A 17,494-nucleotide genomic window follows, 5' to 3' on the forward strand; every position below is an offset into this window, starting at 1 on the left:
ACTTCAATGTGGTACTTAACTATAATCTGGACACAACCAGCCAAAACAGGAATTAAAAACATCTTTCAAAAATCTTTGAATACTACTTTTGAGGAAACAGGTCTGGTTGATGTCTGGAGATCTCTATATCCCTCACAGACAGACTACACCCATTACTTTGTGCACCACTCGCTCCATATGCGAATTGGTTATTTTCTAATGCAGAAGGAAGACTGTTTCAGGGTGGCAGATTGTGGAATTGGCATATGTGATGTTTCAGACCACAATGCTATTAAAAACAAATAAGATGTGTGGAGGCAATGGGTTTCCAGTGGAGTAGTATAGACTATTCCATGGGGAACTGAATCCACTTCTATTACAGGCCAATATCAATCCTAAACGTAGACTGCAAACTATACACTATGATTATTACCAAAAAACTGGAAACATTTATAAGTGATTTGATTTTCATATACTACATAAAGTTATTGAAGACAACAAGTGCAGCTTTGATAACCCTTGATGCTCGAAAGGCTTTTGATACGGTCAATTGGGAGTTTTTGAATCAAACATCAAAAAGGTTTGGCTTCAACAAACATTCTATCAAATGCATTAGAGCAATCTGCCAACAACCAACTGCTAGAATTAAGGTCAATAACTCTATCAGATTGCTTTGAACTGAGCAGAGGAATGAGACAAGGGTGTTGCCTTAGTCCCATCCTTTTTGCCCTGTACATACTGAACTATTGGCCCAAGCAATTCATCAGGACGATAGGCTGAAGGGAATTTTGACTGGGGAAAATGAACACAGGATAGGTCTATTTGCTGATGATGTTATGTTATACCTTGGAGAATTGGAAAAATCCCTTCCCAGACTGATGGCACTTAGATATAAAGATATAAACTAAATATACCACAAACACAAATTCTTCTCTTTAATTATGTACCAAATGAAGAAATCAAGAATAATTATGGCATTAACTGGAAGTCCAAATTAATAAAATATTTAGGTGTGTGTATAACTAAGTTGTATAAAGCTAACTGTATTACTGAAAACATTAAAAAAGATTTAGAAGGATGGTCCACCTATCCTCTGGATTTTAGTAGTAAGATGAGTGGTGAAAATGAATAATCTACCAAGACTCTTGTACTTACTTCAGTTCCTTCCAATTGAGGTGCTAGTACAACAATTTTCAACATGGGACAAAATAATATCCAGATTTATCTGGGGTGGTCACAGAGGCTGAGTATGTTTCGATTATGATGATGATAAAGGTAGAATGGAACTTACGAATTAAAAAATGTACTATTATGCAGCGCAACTGCAACCCTTGTGTAATTGAATTGACACCACTTACAAAGCGAAATGGAAGGAGATTGAGACCTGCATCCCTGATCATCGAATTCAAGCTTTACAAGTTGAAAGGAGTGTACCAAGCTCAATTAAGAATGCACTTGAACCTGTAACATTCACATTGGAAACATGGTTCACCCTTGTACAACAACTCAAAATGGGAAATTGACAGGAAATATTAAAATGGATCGCCCTAGATAATGAGTTCAGGCCAGGGATGTATGACTCAGCTTTTAAAGAGTGGATGGATAAAGGTCTGACTGCCATTTGTGTGGAAGTTAAAAACAACATGATGAGTTTCCAAGAACTGAAGGATATGTTTTCTGTAAAGAACCAAGATAGATACTTTCAACTAAGAGAATACTATAATAAAGAACAACAAACCCGGGGAAGGGTAACCCAGTGTTAGACATATTGTGTGTGCTTACCACCAAAAGGCGACCAGGTTGTTTCCAAATTTACCACAGCCTAATGCAATACCTAAATAACACTACGTTCTGTGTAGTGCAAGAGCAAAGTGGGAACATACAACTTAACATCACAATTACAGAAGTGGAATGGCACCAAACATGTGACTCACTTCAAACCTCTACAAATTCTCTGAAGTGGAGAGAATTTATTTGGAAAAATATTATTTGCTTCTTCATTACCTCCCATGTAAAAAATTAACAGCTCTCCAAGCCGCAGTCTTGTTGGAGGAAGTGTAGCAGCTTAGATGTACACCACTCCCATATTTTTTGGAGTTGTCCCAAAATCCAATCATTTTGGGCATCAGTTAATACTGTGGTATAAAATGTGTAAAAATATACAATATTGTACCTAGGGAATATTGATGCAGAGGTACACAGACGGGATCAATATTTGATGAAGACCCTGTTGACAATGGGAAGAATGGCCATAACATTGGCTCAAGCCCAACCCACCGAAGCAATCCAATTTTTTGAATGGAGAAGTTGACCCATATTCTTAGATTGCCAGAACCTGACTTTCTCAGAAAATGGAAGTGGATCAGTTTTTCGAAGCCCAGTGTTACGACCAGCCTAGGGGTTACCGGTACATAACATGATGTGAGTGTTCCTCCAAAACTCTCCCGCTCTCAACAAACCCTCACGACTAAAACTCTTTAACGTAAATCATTTATTTTCAAATACACAAAACAGAAACTGAAACAAAACGGCGAAGCCCGAAATAACTATCAACAAAAACGCTATAATAGCCCCACGTTTCCTAACAAAAGAAAATCAACAAAAAAAGATCACAGGTTTCCTTCCCTGGTCTCCTAACCAAATCAACAGGAGAAAAATGAAAACAAAATACCTGGGCTTCTTCCTACTGAATAACAAGTAAATGAATAGTGCTCACTATATACTGTGTGTGGATTATCAAAACATACCTACTCAAAATAAATCACTACCACCTTTTCACTACGAAGCGGTTTACAAAACGGTTTAAAAAAAATGGCTTTCCACTGTCACGATGATCATACACCTACTGCTGATTTGGGAGTGGTAGAGATCGGAGAAGAGCTCTCTTCCGGGATTTGGTCGTAGCTTCTTATCGTCATCCCGGAAGGTTAAGCCAATCAGGAACGTCAGGTCCACTTGAACCGACCAATGACGGTGCTCCACGGGTAGTCCACGCCCACTCCTTCCACACATACATACGCACATACACAGACTGGGGAGGAGAGAACTAACAACCAACAACATAACACAAATTCACATATAATGACCCCTAGGATCATAACACCAGCCACACATTAGGCTTAGCTGCCCATACCTAGAGCATGATTTGTGCCAAAGATGGGTATCAGTGTTGAAGTATATGTATGTGCTGACATCTGTTGTATAACCATAAAAAAGTGTACATATATACCAGAATACACACGTGTATACGTACATAAAGAAAAATAAGAAGAAGAGTACTTTATTAAACCTCTGGGTTCGACGCACGTGCCGGCGTGTTTTGATGCATCTTTTCCTGATAACGCTGAAACAAACTTAAATTACTCCGTCAATTCTGATTGTACAGATAAAAGAAATATATCATTCAAATCTGTAAAGGGTCTACTTTTAGTTGTATACCATCATAATAACAACAAAATGTTGTGCTTTTTTTAAATAAAGAAAGCCGACACGGTGCGCTCTCTGCCTTTTCTGTCTCTGTCATTTCTCTTCACAGACGCGTAAATAAAACAACCAGAATCTCAGCGAATACTTGGCTCATAAAAATAAGAATTATATGGCTAGAAAGCTTGAAATGTTTTCTTTTAAATTAAACAATCCCATTCGAAAACAAATCATCACTTTTTATTTAATCCGTATGAACGTAAGGAGAAGTTTTTTCCTGTCTCACCTCATTTCAGGTAATGCGACCCCGCCTTGTACACTGTCCACTGTTCACATGTAAATAATCTCAGGTGAACCAGGTAAATATGTGCACACCCCCGAGAAATGACATAAAACGTCAAACTTCATCATAGAATTTACTCACTTTTTCTGCGCGTTTGGATGATGGCGCGTCACGGACGTGAAGAAGCGCTTCTTATATTCCACACACAGACAAATAGTTTAGCTTGTCCTCAGAGTAGAAACACTGATTTTAACTCAAATGAGGATCGTTTGGCTCCTCATTGTTTTGTATTGTGCTGCACTAATCCCCTCCCATCTACATTGACTGAAAGGCTCATTATGCGCGTCTTTGTCTGGTCGTTCAGTGTGTCTTTTGTCTTGTCAGGTAAATCACATGACTATTCATCTTAGACACACTTTCTTGCATATGGCCTTTCTGGACAAAAAGTGTCTTAGAAAATTTAAATCAGTGTATTGTTTACTGTGAATGTGTGAACAAGATGACTTTCACAACACTGTGAAGTAAACACTTCAGCCTACAACATGCAGGTCTCCAAAGTCTTGTGAACCAATGTTCTGTTTGTGTTTTATGATCTTATTTCAGTGAGTAAAAAATTGTAGTTTTGCACTAACCATGAATAAACACTTTTTTTTTCAAAAACACAATCATGTATAAACTTGCTGCTCACATATTATTGTAGCCAATTTTGTGCGGATTACAGTGTTATTAGACTTTAGACATTAATATGTTTAAAAGACACTGAAAAAAGCACAAATGTCAGGACATGTCAAAATTTGTCCAGGCCTCCAAAACCCCTTCAGACCCCAGAGGGTTAACAGGGACTGGGGTGTTCCTGCTCCTCCTAAAGTCCACCACAAGTTCTCTGGTTTTCTTGATATTGAGCTTTAGACAGTTGTTACACCAATCAACAAAGCTTTTTATCAAGTGTCTATACTCCTCATTGTTATCATTATTGATGCATCCAATGATTGAGGAGTCATCAGAGAACTTCTGGAGGTGACAGCTTCCTTAGTTGTAGCGGAAGTCTGAGGTGTAGAGTATAAACAGGAATGGTGCCAGTACAGTTCCTTGGGGTGCACCGGCGCTGCTCATCACCACAGCAGATATGCAGCCGTCTAAGCGAACAAACCCATTATAAATATGTATATATATATATATATATATATACATATATATGTACACACACACACATATATATATATATATATATATATATATATATATATATACACATATAGGACCTTAAGAACCTTCATAAGGAACTCGATGGGACTGTGGAAAACAACCCTAGTAGCCAACCTCAAGCCGATAGCACAAGTCTCCATCAAGTGCGGCATCTACCAAGGAGATACTCTGTCCCCGCTGCTGTTCTGCATAGGCCTGAACCCCCTCAGCCCGATCATCACTAAGACTGGCTTCGGATACCGACTGCGAAATGGGGCAACCATCAGCCACCTCCTGTACATGGATGACATCAAGCTGTATGCCAGGACTGAGCGAGGCATCGACTCACTGATCCACACCACCAGGATATACAGCAACGACATTGGAATGTCATTCGGACTGGACAAGTGTGGTCGAATGATAACAAAGAGAGGGAAGGTTGTCAGGACTGAAGGAGTTGAACTCCCAGAAGGCAGCATAGCGGATGTTGAGGGCAGCTACAAGTACCTTGGAATCCCACAGGCAAATGGGAACCAGGAAGAAGCCGCAAGGAAAGCAGCCACAGCCAAATACCTACAGAGAGTAAGGCAAGTCCTAAGAAGTCAGCTAAATGGGAAGAACAAGGTCCAAGCCATCAATACCTACGTCCTGCCGGTCATCAGATACCCCGCTGGCATAATAAGCTGGCCAAAAGAGGACATAGAAGCCACTGATGTCAAGACAAGGAAGCTCTTCACAATGCATGGAGGACTTCACCCCAAATCCAGCATCCTGAGACTGTACGCTAAGAGGAAGGAAGGAGGCCGGGGACTAGTGAGCGTCAGAGCCACCATCCAAGATGAAACAACCAAGATCCATGAGTACATCAGGAAGATGGCCCCAAGCGATGAAATACTTAGTGAATATCTCAGGCAACAGAAGCCCGATGCAGAGGAAGAAGAGCAAGAACCATCATGGCAGGACAAACCCCTGCACGGCATGTACCACCGACACATACAAGAAGTGGCTGATATCGAAAAGTCCTACCGGTGGCTGGAAAAAGCTGGACTGAAAGACAGCACAGAGGCACTGATCGTAGCAGCACAAGAACAGGCCCTGAGCACAAGATCGATAGACGCCGGGGTCTACCACACCAGGCAGGACCCCAGGTGCAGGCTGTGCAAAGATGCCCCTGAGACAATCCAGCACATAACAGCAGGTTGTAAGATGCTAGCAGGCAGAGCGTACATGGAACGCCATAACCAAGTGGCCGGCATAGTGTACAGGAACATCTGTGCCGAGTATGGGCTGGAGGTCCCAAGGTCAAAATGGGACACGCCTCCAAAGGTGAGGGAGAATGACCGAGCTAAGATCCTGTGGGACTTCCAGATACAGACCGACAAACAGGTGATGGCTAACCAACCGGACATAGTAGTGGTGGACAAACAACAGAAGAAAGCCGTAGTGGTAGGAGACTGGATATAGCAGAAGTCTGCAATATCAGTGTTGCATGCTTTATTAAACCAACACTCCACCCTGACCATAGCCATCTTGAAAAGGTGATTTTCAAGTGAAAAAAGGTTCAGTTGCAGTAGAATTGCCCAGGTATATTAGATACACTTTCGTTTTATAATTACAACCTGATTTAACATCACGCATATTCTTCTTGTGACTATGAATTTCCACCATATTTTATGACTTAGTCTCCCCGTGAGTTCCATTCATTCATCCTCGCTTGATCACTGTTACACCACAATAAACGGAGCATATCACGCAGTGCCCCACGCTGCTCTTGGATTATCTGACCACGTCATGGGTCATCTGATTCCTGCGTACAGACAGAGGCTGAAGCTCTCCACACCAGTGGTAAAAACATCTAAAAAGTGGACTAGCCAGCCTGTGGATGAGCTTCTTAACAGACTCAACGGACTGGGATGTGTTCAGAACTACTACAGATGGTCTGGACGAGTACACAGACACTGTGACATCATACATCCGGTTCTGTGTGGACAGTATTATACCACCACGAACCAGGGTGAGTTATAACAATGACAAACCCTGGTTCACAGCTAAACTGAGACAGCTGAGGCCACAGAAGGAATCTGCCTTTAAAAGTGGGGACAGAGAGAGCTACAAAAATGCTAAGTACAGGTTTAGCAAGGAGGTGAGAAGAGCTAAATCACTGTACTCTGACAGATTACAACAACAGTTCTCTGCCAGCGACTCTGCCTCTGTGTGGAAGGGGCTTAGGCAAATTACCAACTACAAGCCTAAATCCCCCCACTCAACTGACGACCTACGACTAGCCAACAGCCTGAATGAGTTCTATTGTTGCTTTGATGACTCATCAGGCAGCCCTGACACCTCCACTCACCTCAAGAACACAGTCACTCACACCCCCACCCCACACCACCCAGAAGACCCATCATCAAAGCCGCCCTCAATCCCCACCACCTCCTCCACATCTTCAGCCCTCTCAGTCCTGGAGGAGGATGTAAATAGACTATTCAGGAAACTGAACCCCAGCAAGGGGTCTCTCTCCCTCCACCCTAAGACACTGTGCTGATGAGCTGACTCCTGTGTTCACAGACATTTTCAACACCTCACTGGAGTCATGTCAGGTGGCAGCCTGTTTCAAATCCTCCACCATAGTCCCAGTTCGAAAAAAGCAGAGGATCACTGGTCTAAATGATTACAGACCTGTGATATTGACGTCTCAAGTCATGAAATCATTTGAACGCCTGATTCTACCCCACCTCAAGACCATCACAGCCCCACTCCTAGACCACCTGCAGTTTGGCTACAGAGTTAAGAGATTTGTAGACAACACAATCAATTTGGCCCTGCACTACATTCTGCAGCACCTGGACTCCCCAGGAACCTACGCCAGGATCCTGTTTGTGGATTTCAGCTCTGCCTTCAACACATTCCACCCTGCTCTCCTCCAGGACAAGCTACCCCTGCTGAACGTGTCTGACTTCCTAACAGACAGGAGGCAGCATGTGAAGCTAGCGAAGAATGTCTCAGACACCTGGACCATCAGCACCAGAACCCCCCAAGGCTGTGTACTTTCCCCTCTTCTCTTCTCCCTGTACACTAACTGCTGCACTTCTGACCACCAGTCTGTCAAGCTGGTTAAGTTTGCAGATGACACCACCCTCATTGGACTCATCTCAGATGGGGATGAGTCTGCCTACTGGAGGGAGGTGGACTGTCTGAGATCATGGTGCAGCAACAACAACCTGGAGCTGAACGTCCAGAAGACAGTGGAGATGATCGTTGACTTTCGGAAAGTCTCGGTTCCACTGACACCCCTCACCCCGATAGACACCCCAATATACCCCACCATCACCCAGGACCTCAAGTGGGAGCCGACTATCAGCTCCCTTATCAAGAAGGCCCAGCAGAGGATGTTCTTCGTGCGGCAGCTGAAGAGACTCTCAAGTTGCCAGCCAAGATGATGGTTCAGTTCTACACGGCCATCATTAAGTCCATTCTCACCTCCTCCATCACCGTGTGGTACAGTGGGGTCACTGCCAGGGACGGGTACAGACTGCAGCGCGTTGTGCGCCCTGCTGAGAAGGTCATTGGCTGCAACCTCCCATCTATTGATGACCTGTACATCTCCAGAACTCTGCGGCGTGCAGGTAGGATCACAGCTGATCCCTCTCACCCTGGACATGGACCCTTTGTGCCACTTCCCTCAGGCAGGAGGTTATGGTCCATTCGGACTAGAACCTCACACAACAAAAACAGCTTCTTCCCATCTGCCATCAGACTCGCTAACAAAACAACACTGCTCTGCCCTGTCACTTTAGTCCAGTCCTTAGTACTGTACCTTGTTCCTGTCACTCCACTACTTAACCACATTATGTTAACTCATTCTGTAAATTCATTTTGTAAATAAGAAAAGTATACATACAGTTTTTTTTTATTTCACTGCACCTTACTTTATTTTATTTTATCTATGCTGCTCATTTAGGACACTTTAACCTCTTAGTCACCCCGCCCCTTTTTTGCAAATGGCCGACAACACGTAGCTAAATTAAACTAGCTGTTGTTCTTACATCTTAAGAGTTATATTGACGGCCTTGGTGCCGATTGAAGCAAAAGCGTCCCAGTTTTCTATCGGCGCGCTGTAAAATGTGAAACATGACTCCCCTCCCCCTCTAGCGTCGAGCGCTGCCTGCCCAGTGTTGTCATGGCTACATTTACAGTAGGAGTGGGGGCTGCGTTAAAGCCCACTGTTGCGTCATCTGGCACGGGGTCTCGCATGTCGATTTAAAGGTCTCATCATTGGCTACAAGATGCGTCTGTCACCATTTACGAACAATTTGACTGGCTAATTCTCCTGTCAATCGAAGTTAGACTATGCCCTCTGACTGGTATTTTCTCTGAGCATGTGAATTCTATTGGTTTTACCGTTAGTTACACTGTGAAACGTAACAACACATTTGATTGAGGCCTCATGTGATTCACAGAAGCTTGCTATGTCAACCTTTATTGAATAAACTGACAAAACAGCCGTAAAACGAAGCGGTTTACGGCTTATTATGAGGAGGACGATGGATTTATGGATTTACTGTACAATATTACGTCTTTTTGGAGTAAAACATGGGTGCACTTTGTTCTATGGATTCTAACGAACAGAACGATATGCGGCACTCCATGTTTGACTACACATATGAAGTTACACGAGAGAAAGGTAAAAAGCGGCGTTTTGTATTATATGTTTACTGTTGTTAAATATTAAGAAACTGTAGTCGCTGTGATTATTCGATCCTAAATTGCTTTATGCCATTTTAATCGTGAGACTTTAAGGTTTTATTAGACATAAAATGTATTATACTATATCCACATTTTTCGATGATCTTTTTGTGACAAAATGTAAACATACAATATTTAGAGCGGATCCGCTCTGTCGGTGACCAAAATATATATTATATGTTACTTGTCATGTCTATGTTCAATGTATGCACCATTTCACCAAAACAAATCCTTATAATGTGAACCCCTCACTTATTTGGCAATAAACCTGTTTCTGATTCTGATTCTGATTCTGACAGGCCAGAGTAATATCTATTTGGTACATTACAGTATATATTGTTATATGCACCTCCTTTGTAACTGCCTGACTGTCTTTATTGTTAGTTCATATAACAATAAAGCTTAAATATCATAAAAACTAGATTATAAGAACTAGAGTCAACTCATGCAGTGCTTGACTTACAAAGAGCTATCACAGATGCATTAATGATTTCCACCAGCATCTATTACATGGAAGTCTTCTATTACCCCTGTGAAAGCCCCATGTTGCATCATTCTGAGTTTCTCCTCGCTGGTCTCTTATTGATCTCCTTGTGATGAAAATTGATCTGTTTTTTCCCTGGGGGTCTGGGTGCGTCATTTGACTAACTGGTTGCTATTATTCCTACCCTTCACAATGAGATTTTCACAGATATGGTCCTTCAGCAAAAGAATGGGCTGGGATGGAATGGAAAGAGGGGGTTAAGTAGGGTGATGACAGTCTGTAGATCTATGTCATTATGGAACACATTTCAGCACCCTAACCTGTCAAAAAACAAATCGTGGAAAAGTAGCATGCATTCAGAAGAAAATGATTAAGTAAGCCTCTAGCAAATTAAAAAGTAAACATTTACATTAATTCAGCCACAGGTCTAGAGCTAACTAACATTTTATAGTTTGTTTAACCCATACAGAAAGACACATCTAAAACAGGTAGGTTTTACAGTTTTCAGTTCACCTCTTTTCTTGCAGTGAGATTGCATTTTTACATAGAGGTACATACTGGATCAACTTCTTGGCAAACAACCATGCTGCAAAAATACAAGTAAAAGAAAGGGCACAACAATGCCAAAAAAAGAGAAAAACTTAGGTTAGACAGAAATTTGTAGTTTAGATTAATTATTTTAGGCTAGTTTTTTTTCTTAATACCAAATATAATTTACAAATTATTATTATAAATAAATAATTAAGGCTACAAGAAATTCCTGGCAGTTTAAGCATAGGTCATACATATACAAAACAACCTTAACTCTGACCTTCTGACATTTTTTTAAAGTACCTCTCCAATCCACAATGGTAACCATGTAAATTATTGAACTACCTTTGAAGTGCTTTTAGACATATTATCAATCAATCAATCTTTATTTGTATATTACCTTACAACAACCCAGGTTGACCAAAGTGCTTTACAACATTAAAAACAACTAGCTAAAAACAAATAAGTGCATTTAAAAAAAAAACTACAATAAAAAAGAATATAAAATACACCAAAAACACAAAAAGGAGGAACAGGGTGACTCTATGAACCAAAAGCCAGTCTGAATAAGTAAGTCTTAAGTTTAGCTTTAAACGGACAGGTCAGAGATGGTACGTAATTCAATGGGAAGAGTGTTGCAGAGTCTGGGACCTGCCACAAGGAATGATCACCCCACTGTTTGTGACTCGAACGAAGGACCTGTAGCAGATATTGGCTAGCAGAGCTGTGTTGAGTTGGTAAGGACTAAAAATCTACCCCAGTACAAGGGTGCCGTGCCATTAATTGCACTAAAAATAAACAAAAACAGCTTAAATTGAATTCGGAATTGAACAGGGAGCCAGTGGAGGGAGTACAAGACAGGGGAGATATGATCATGCTTTTTGGTGTTAGTCAGCAGCGGGCTGCACTATTCTGTACGAGTTGCAAGCGATGGATGCCAGCTTGGTTAATGCCACTGTAAATAGCGTTGCAGTAATCAAGCCGGGAGCTAATAAAAGCGTGAATGGCTTTCTCTAGGTCACTGAAGTTCAGAAAGGGCTTAATCTTTGCAATGAGGCGTAGCTGAAAAAAGCTTGCCTTTACAACAGAGTTCATTTGTTTGTGAAAATTTAAGTTGTTGTCTAAGGTCATTCCCAGGTTTTTGACTGTCTGGTTAAAGTGAGGTGTCAGAGTCAAAACCAGAAGCTGCGAAACTGGGCACGTTGGTGGTGCCAAAGAGAATACATTCTGTTTTGCTCTCATTTAAGCTAAGAATGTTCTGTGATAACCAGAGTTTGATGTCATCCAAACACCTACGGATGGATATGAATGTCAGAAGTGTTAGATTTGCAGGTAGGTTTGTAAGTCATCTGCATACAGGTGAAAGGAAACATTGTATTTTGTGATAATCAATCCTAATGGTAACATGTACAAAGAATATAAAACAGGGCCCAGAGTGGAACCCTGTGGCACACCAGAGGTCAGGGGAGCTGGAGAGGAGGAAAGGGTGCCAATCATGACAAAAAAGGTTCTATTTGTTAAATAGGACCTGAACCACTGTAGTACAGGTCCCTGAAGGCCAACTAACTGTGATAAATGTGTCAGGAGAATGGAGTGGTCCACAGTATCAAATGCTGCGGTGAGGTCCAGCATTACTAGCACCATAGGTTTCTTAGAATCCAGGGATAGTAAGATATCATTCTGAACCTTCAGGAGAGCGGATTCAGTCCTGTGCCGAGCTCTAAAGCCAGATTGGAATTTTTCAAAGATATGATTATTTTCCAAAAAAGAATGTAGCTGGATGAAAACCACTTTTTCCAAAGTGCAGGATCAAGATTGGATTTCTTGAGAAGAGGCCTGACCACAGCATGCTTGAAAAAATCTGGGACAGTTGTTAATGAATAAGAGGGGACATGGGCCCACTGTGTTAAAAACTTGTTTAAGCACCCTGGATGGAATAACATCCAGAGGGCAGTTGGTTGGGGACAACTGCTGGATCACCTCAAAGAGGAGACATAGGGACACAGGCTCAAGCATATTAAACACAGAGGAGGGCACAGAAAAAGAGCATACTATCTCAAGACCATTAGTAGTAATATTAATGTTCTGCCAAACAGAGGCCACCTTGTTCACAAAATAATGAAGAAAGTCATTAACAGCAGGAGCCGTAAATTCAAATATAATACGGAAGTGGTCTGAGATACGAGTGTCAGTTATTTCTAAAATGGATACTGGATATTATGTCAGTCAGTCTTTATTTCAAACTAAGCTCATCATGGCTGATTTTCTGTGATCAAAACTGATTTAATTTAATGAACTGTGTTAGACTGAATTATGCAGAGGTATTAATGTCCAGTTAAGTGATATTGTGTATTAAACTGAATGAAATTATTCATAAGGAACAAAACCATACTGCAGTGACAAAAAAATGTATGCAAATATATTTTGGGCTAGTCTGACATATATACATAACAGATATATTTTGTTTTATTTTGCTGAAATATGTATAATGTTTGTCATTTGTAGTGTTTGTATTTCTGTAAAATTGGCTCAGTATTACTTAGACTAACCTTATAACCTATACACTTTCAGGAGAGACCAGTATTATCTGTAGTACACTTTACACTTTATTTTGGTATGCCATTTTTGGATGTGTGCAAAAAAAAAAAAAAAGGAATTTTTATTGTATGGCTACAAAGCTGGATACTGCTTCAACCTTTATCCTTATTTAACAATGGTAAAATTAAACACACTTTCCTTTATTTGTTTTTGTGTTTTTTTTATGTTTTCTATGTCTATTGTGTTTATCCAGGTGAATATGTGGAGAGGCAGCTGTGCCGTGATGCCATCCTGCCCATGCCTGCCATCTGTGAGGTGCCTTGCCCAAAGGATTGTGCCTTAAGCCCCTGGACTTCCTGGTCTCTCTGCTCCCATACCTGCTCTGGAAAAAACACAGAGGGGAAGCAGAGCAGAGATCGCTCCATCCTTGCCTATAATGGAGGAGAAGGTAGGAACTCCTGGGTTGGGCACCGGAGAACAAAGTAGCATCTGGGACACTGGCTAAAATAGATATAAGATTTTCTTAACATGGGACTCACAGAGATCTTTAAATTCATTAGGAATAAGTCAGTCAGTGTAATCTGATTAACCCCAGCCATTGCCCACAAATCAGTATCTTCAAAAGCCTTTCATATATCAGCCTATTGTTGTCAGGGTTAGGTAGGAAACACTAGTCAGGACCCAAGGTTGCAGAGAAGGGCCTTTATTTAACCAAAGAAAAGCTTAACTTATCATAGATGATCACAGGAGCACAGGAGACAGGAGGGAGACTAGGGGACATGAGACAAACAAAGACAGCAGAAACCAAGACACTCGTAATCAGTAGCATTGTACAATCCAGCAGGGGACAAAGCTGCTGGTATATATAGACAGGGAAAGAGATAAAAGGAGCAGAACAGACACAGGTGAAAAGAATCAGGGAGATTAAACAAAAAGCTATTGAGGACCACAATGGGGAAGAAAGGAACTAAACACAAAATAAGAGATCTTAGCAGGAAGCTCGAATAAGGGCCATGACAATTGGTGAAAGTCTTAAACCTCCAGGTTTGTTGCAAACTATATCTTATTTGCCTTTTCTCTTTTATACTACAGCAAAATGTCAACGTAAAATGAATAATTCTGTGTTTCCTCTAAATCAACTACGAAGGTTGTGGCATGTATTGTGATGCAGGGTAAGAAGTGACTGCAAAGATAATAAACCCACAGAACTACCAACAGACTACGCCACAATCTTTACAGCAATGTGACTAACTTAACTTTATTTTTCAGTGTTTTTGACTTTTAAAAATTGGAAAGGATTTTGCACTTACAGTACTTCCCTGTTGCTGTTGGTCCATGCAGTCTTAGGTACATTTATATTTGATGTTCCTAGACAGCAAGTGCTTTTTGCTGATGTAATATGTATTCTCCATGTCCTCAACTAAGGGAAAATATAAATGTGGCTAGCCTTATGTAATCTCTTTCCTCCAGTCTGCTGACCCAGTGAAAATCCCTATAGAAAAATTAGAATAGACGAAATCCTCTTGCACACTAGTAGAAGTATTAAATATTCTTTAGCAATTAAATGTTTCAAACCCCAAAGTGTGCAATGGGTAACTGCTGCAATGATACATAAGTGAATGTTTCTAGATTAAAACAGAACCCTCCTGGCTGCCATTCTCACCAAACCTCATTATGAAAAAAAGGGAGGCTGCACAGATGGTTAGTGCCTGGTCTTGGCAGTAGAATTTTAACTTTTACATCTCAACCATCCCTTTAACACCTCTTGTCATCTGACTTCTGGACCACATTGCATGATAGGCTGTCTTTGGCATATTCACAACAATACACCTCATACATATGGATTTTCATCTAAATGGATACTACTATTCCATCATCCTCACTGGGCTTCAGGACAGTGACCATGTCAGAACATGACGGAGGCTGCATGCTGATTTTTCATTGCAGAAAGCAGAGACTGCTGCAGTGTTAGATGGATGACAAATGACAGAGCAAGGAACCAAACAGATTGATGTGATACTGTATGTGCTGAATGAAGCATCAAATCACATAGCCCCTATTCTGGCCATCATCTATAGCAAACTGAGAGCTTCTGTATTCAGGGGTTATAAGTGAGAAGAAATAAGATGAGATAAATATTTTTCATCTTCAAAGAGAAATTCAGGTAGTCTTGTAGTGAAAGTAATAAGTAGTCAGTAGTAAGAGGACTCAGCAACAGTCCAATTCATGTTGGTTAGTCATCTGCCGGGCAGCATGGTAGCTGAGTGGTTAGCACTGTTGCCTCACAGCAAGAAGGTTGTGGGTTCGCAACTTCGATACTCCAGTTTCCTCCCACAGTCCAAAAAACATGCATGTTAGGTTGATTGGTGACTTTAAATTGCCCATAGGAGTGAGTGTGTGGTTGTTTGTCCTTGTGTGTCTATATGTTGCTCTGTGATGGACTGATGACCTGTCCAGGGTGTACCCCTGCCTTCCACCTGAAAGAGAGGATAGGCTGGGATAGGCTCCAACAGATCCCCGTGAGCCTGGTTAAGGAATAACTGGGTATAGAAAATGGATGGATGGATAGTCATCTGCCATTGGCTAAGATGGCAGTGGGGATGGAAAATAGAGAGTAGTAGAGTAGGGACAATTAAAGTGTAAGAACTCCCCTTCAATTGCAATTCATATTTGGCTGCCTTAAAGCTGTTGTAGGTCAGGGTTTTAAAAGTACCCTTGAACACTGTGAGGAGACAATCACAAATTAAACCCTTTGCAGACCAACAAGGGCAATGTTTAAGTATCCATACTGGTTATGAGGTATGCAGCTAAGGAAGTGATTCTGATTCCACTTTTGCAAAACTGGTCTTAGTTTAAAAGTAGACATTTAAAGCTTTTTATACATATATTTCTCATGTCTTTGAGGCAAGTATTCACTGAGATTCAGGTTGTTTTAGTTACGTGTCTGTGAAGAGAGGTGACAGAGACAGAGGAGACAGAAAGCGCACCCTGTCTGCTTTCTTTATTTAACAAAAGCGCAGCATTTTGTTGTTATTATGAGTGTATACAAATAAAACTAGACCCTTTACAGATTCGTATGATATATTATCGTATTATAATAATACACATATAATCGTATTATTGGTACGATTAAAACTGACAGAGTCATTTAAGTTCTTTGTGGTGTTATCAGGAGAAGATGCCATAAAACATGCCTCTCTCAGCATCTGTGAGCTTCTACAGACAAGCAGTAAAGCTAGATGGATGGATGGCATTTATACTCTACAATCTATGCTAATATCCTCTTGGTGAAAGGAGTGTCAACGTTTCTGTTTAAGAAAACATATTTAGAAAATGATTTATTTAAGATTATATGACACTAATGTAAGTTGTTTTTGCAAAATGCTATATAATTCAGCAGAAAAAAGATTATAATAATGTTACTGTGCTGGCCATCTAAGCCATCACGTCCTGTTACTATTTCTTTCCAAGTCATTTTCATTATATTACAGTTTAGTTTGTTTTCATTTTTTTAGACCTATGTTTGCTGATATGGGTGCACACATCTTATTTATGCACACATGCTTCAGGAGCCCGTTTCAGTTTAGTGAAAACCCATAGTTTGATAACCCTGAGATGAGAGATACTCAGGGTTTTCGGTTTCACAAAGCAGGTTCAGTTTGACTCTGAGTCAGTTACCATGGTAACTTGCTCCGTGAACCAAACCTGCTTGCTGGCATGTTTTTAAACCCTGAGTTGGTTCTGAGCCAATTGGCATTTAGACTGAAGAGGGAGGAGACATGATGTGCCCTTTTGCTTCGCAGAATTCGAGAGGGTAATCAAATTCCGTCTGGACGTCTTTTCTTTTCATGGAGAATATCTTTATGAGCGATACCATTTGCTGCCAGTTCGCTTCATTATCTTCATGATATCCTCAGCCTTTACATATCCCATATGACTTCTCATGGACACGCTCAAAGTCAGAGCAAATATTTTCCTTATCTCTTCGTGTTTTTGCAAGTGGACATTTCCTTTATAACATCGGTGACCCAGAACACATTTCTAAAGCAACAGCATCTTGTGTAATCAGAAATGTGATCCTTGTGCTCAAACGTCTGCTGTACAGCTTTGTGGTCTTCCCCAGTCACAGACTGACACGTCTTATCAAAGAGGAATTCTACAAAATTGCAGGAATCACTACAAGCAACAATTGGCACATTCAGCCTGTAGCTTTGACACTTAATGCACAAATCAATTTGTATGTTTTAGGGTTTCCAGGCATGATAGATGGGATTGTCGTGGCTCCCTCTGTAAATGAAGGTGATTATGTCAATAGGAAGTTCTTC

The 17,494-nt window shown here is 40.9% G+C and overlaps 1 protein-coding gene across 1 annotated transcript in view; it reads left to right on the top strand.

The window, feature by feature from the left end:
* The window catches only part of thsd7aa (thrombospondin, type I, domain containing 7Aa), a 215,668-nt gene that overhangs the window by 103,847 nt on the left and 94,327 nt on the right, over positions 1 to 17,494 (top strand). Inside the window, exon 7 of the mRNA XM_026300874.1 lies at positions 13,423 to 13,617. Within this exon, the coding sequence (XP_026156659.1) occupies positions 13,423 to 13,617 (195 nt within the window). The remainder of the gene's footprint in view (positions 1 to 13,422; positions 13,618 to 17,494) is intronic.

Source organism: Mastacembelus armatus, chromosome 11, assembly GCF_900324485.2.
Source record: "Mastacembelus armatus chromosome 11, fMasArm1.2, whole genome shotgun sequence".
NCBI lineage: Eukaryota > Metazoa > Chordata > Actinopteri > Synbranchiformes > Mastacembelidae > Mastacembelus > Mastacembelus armatus.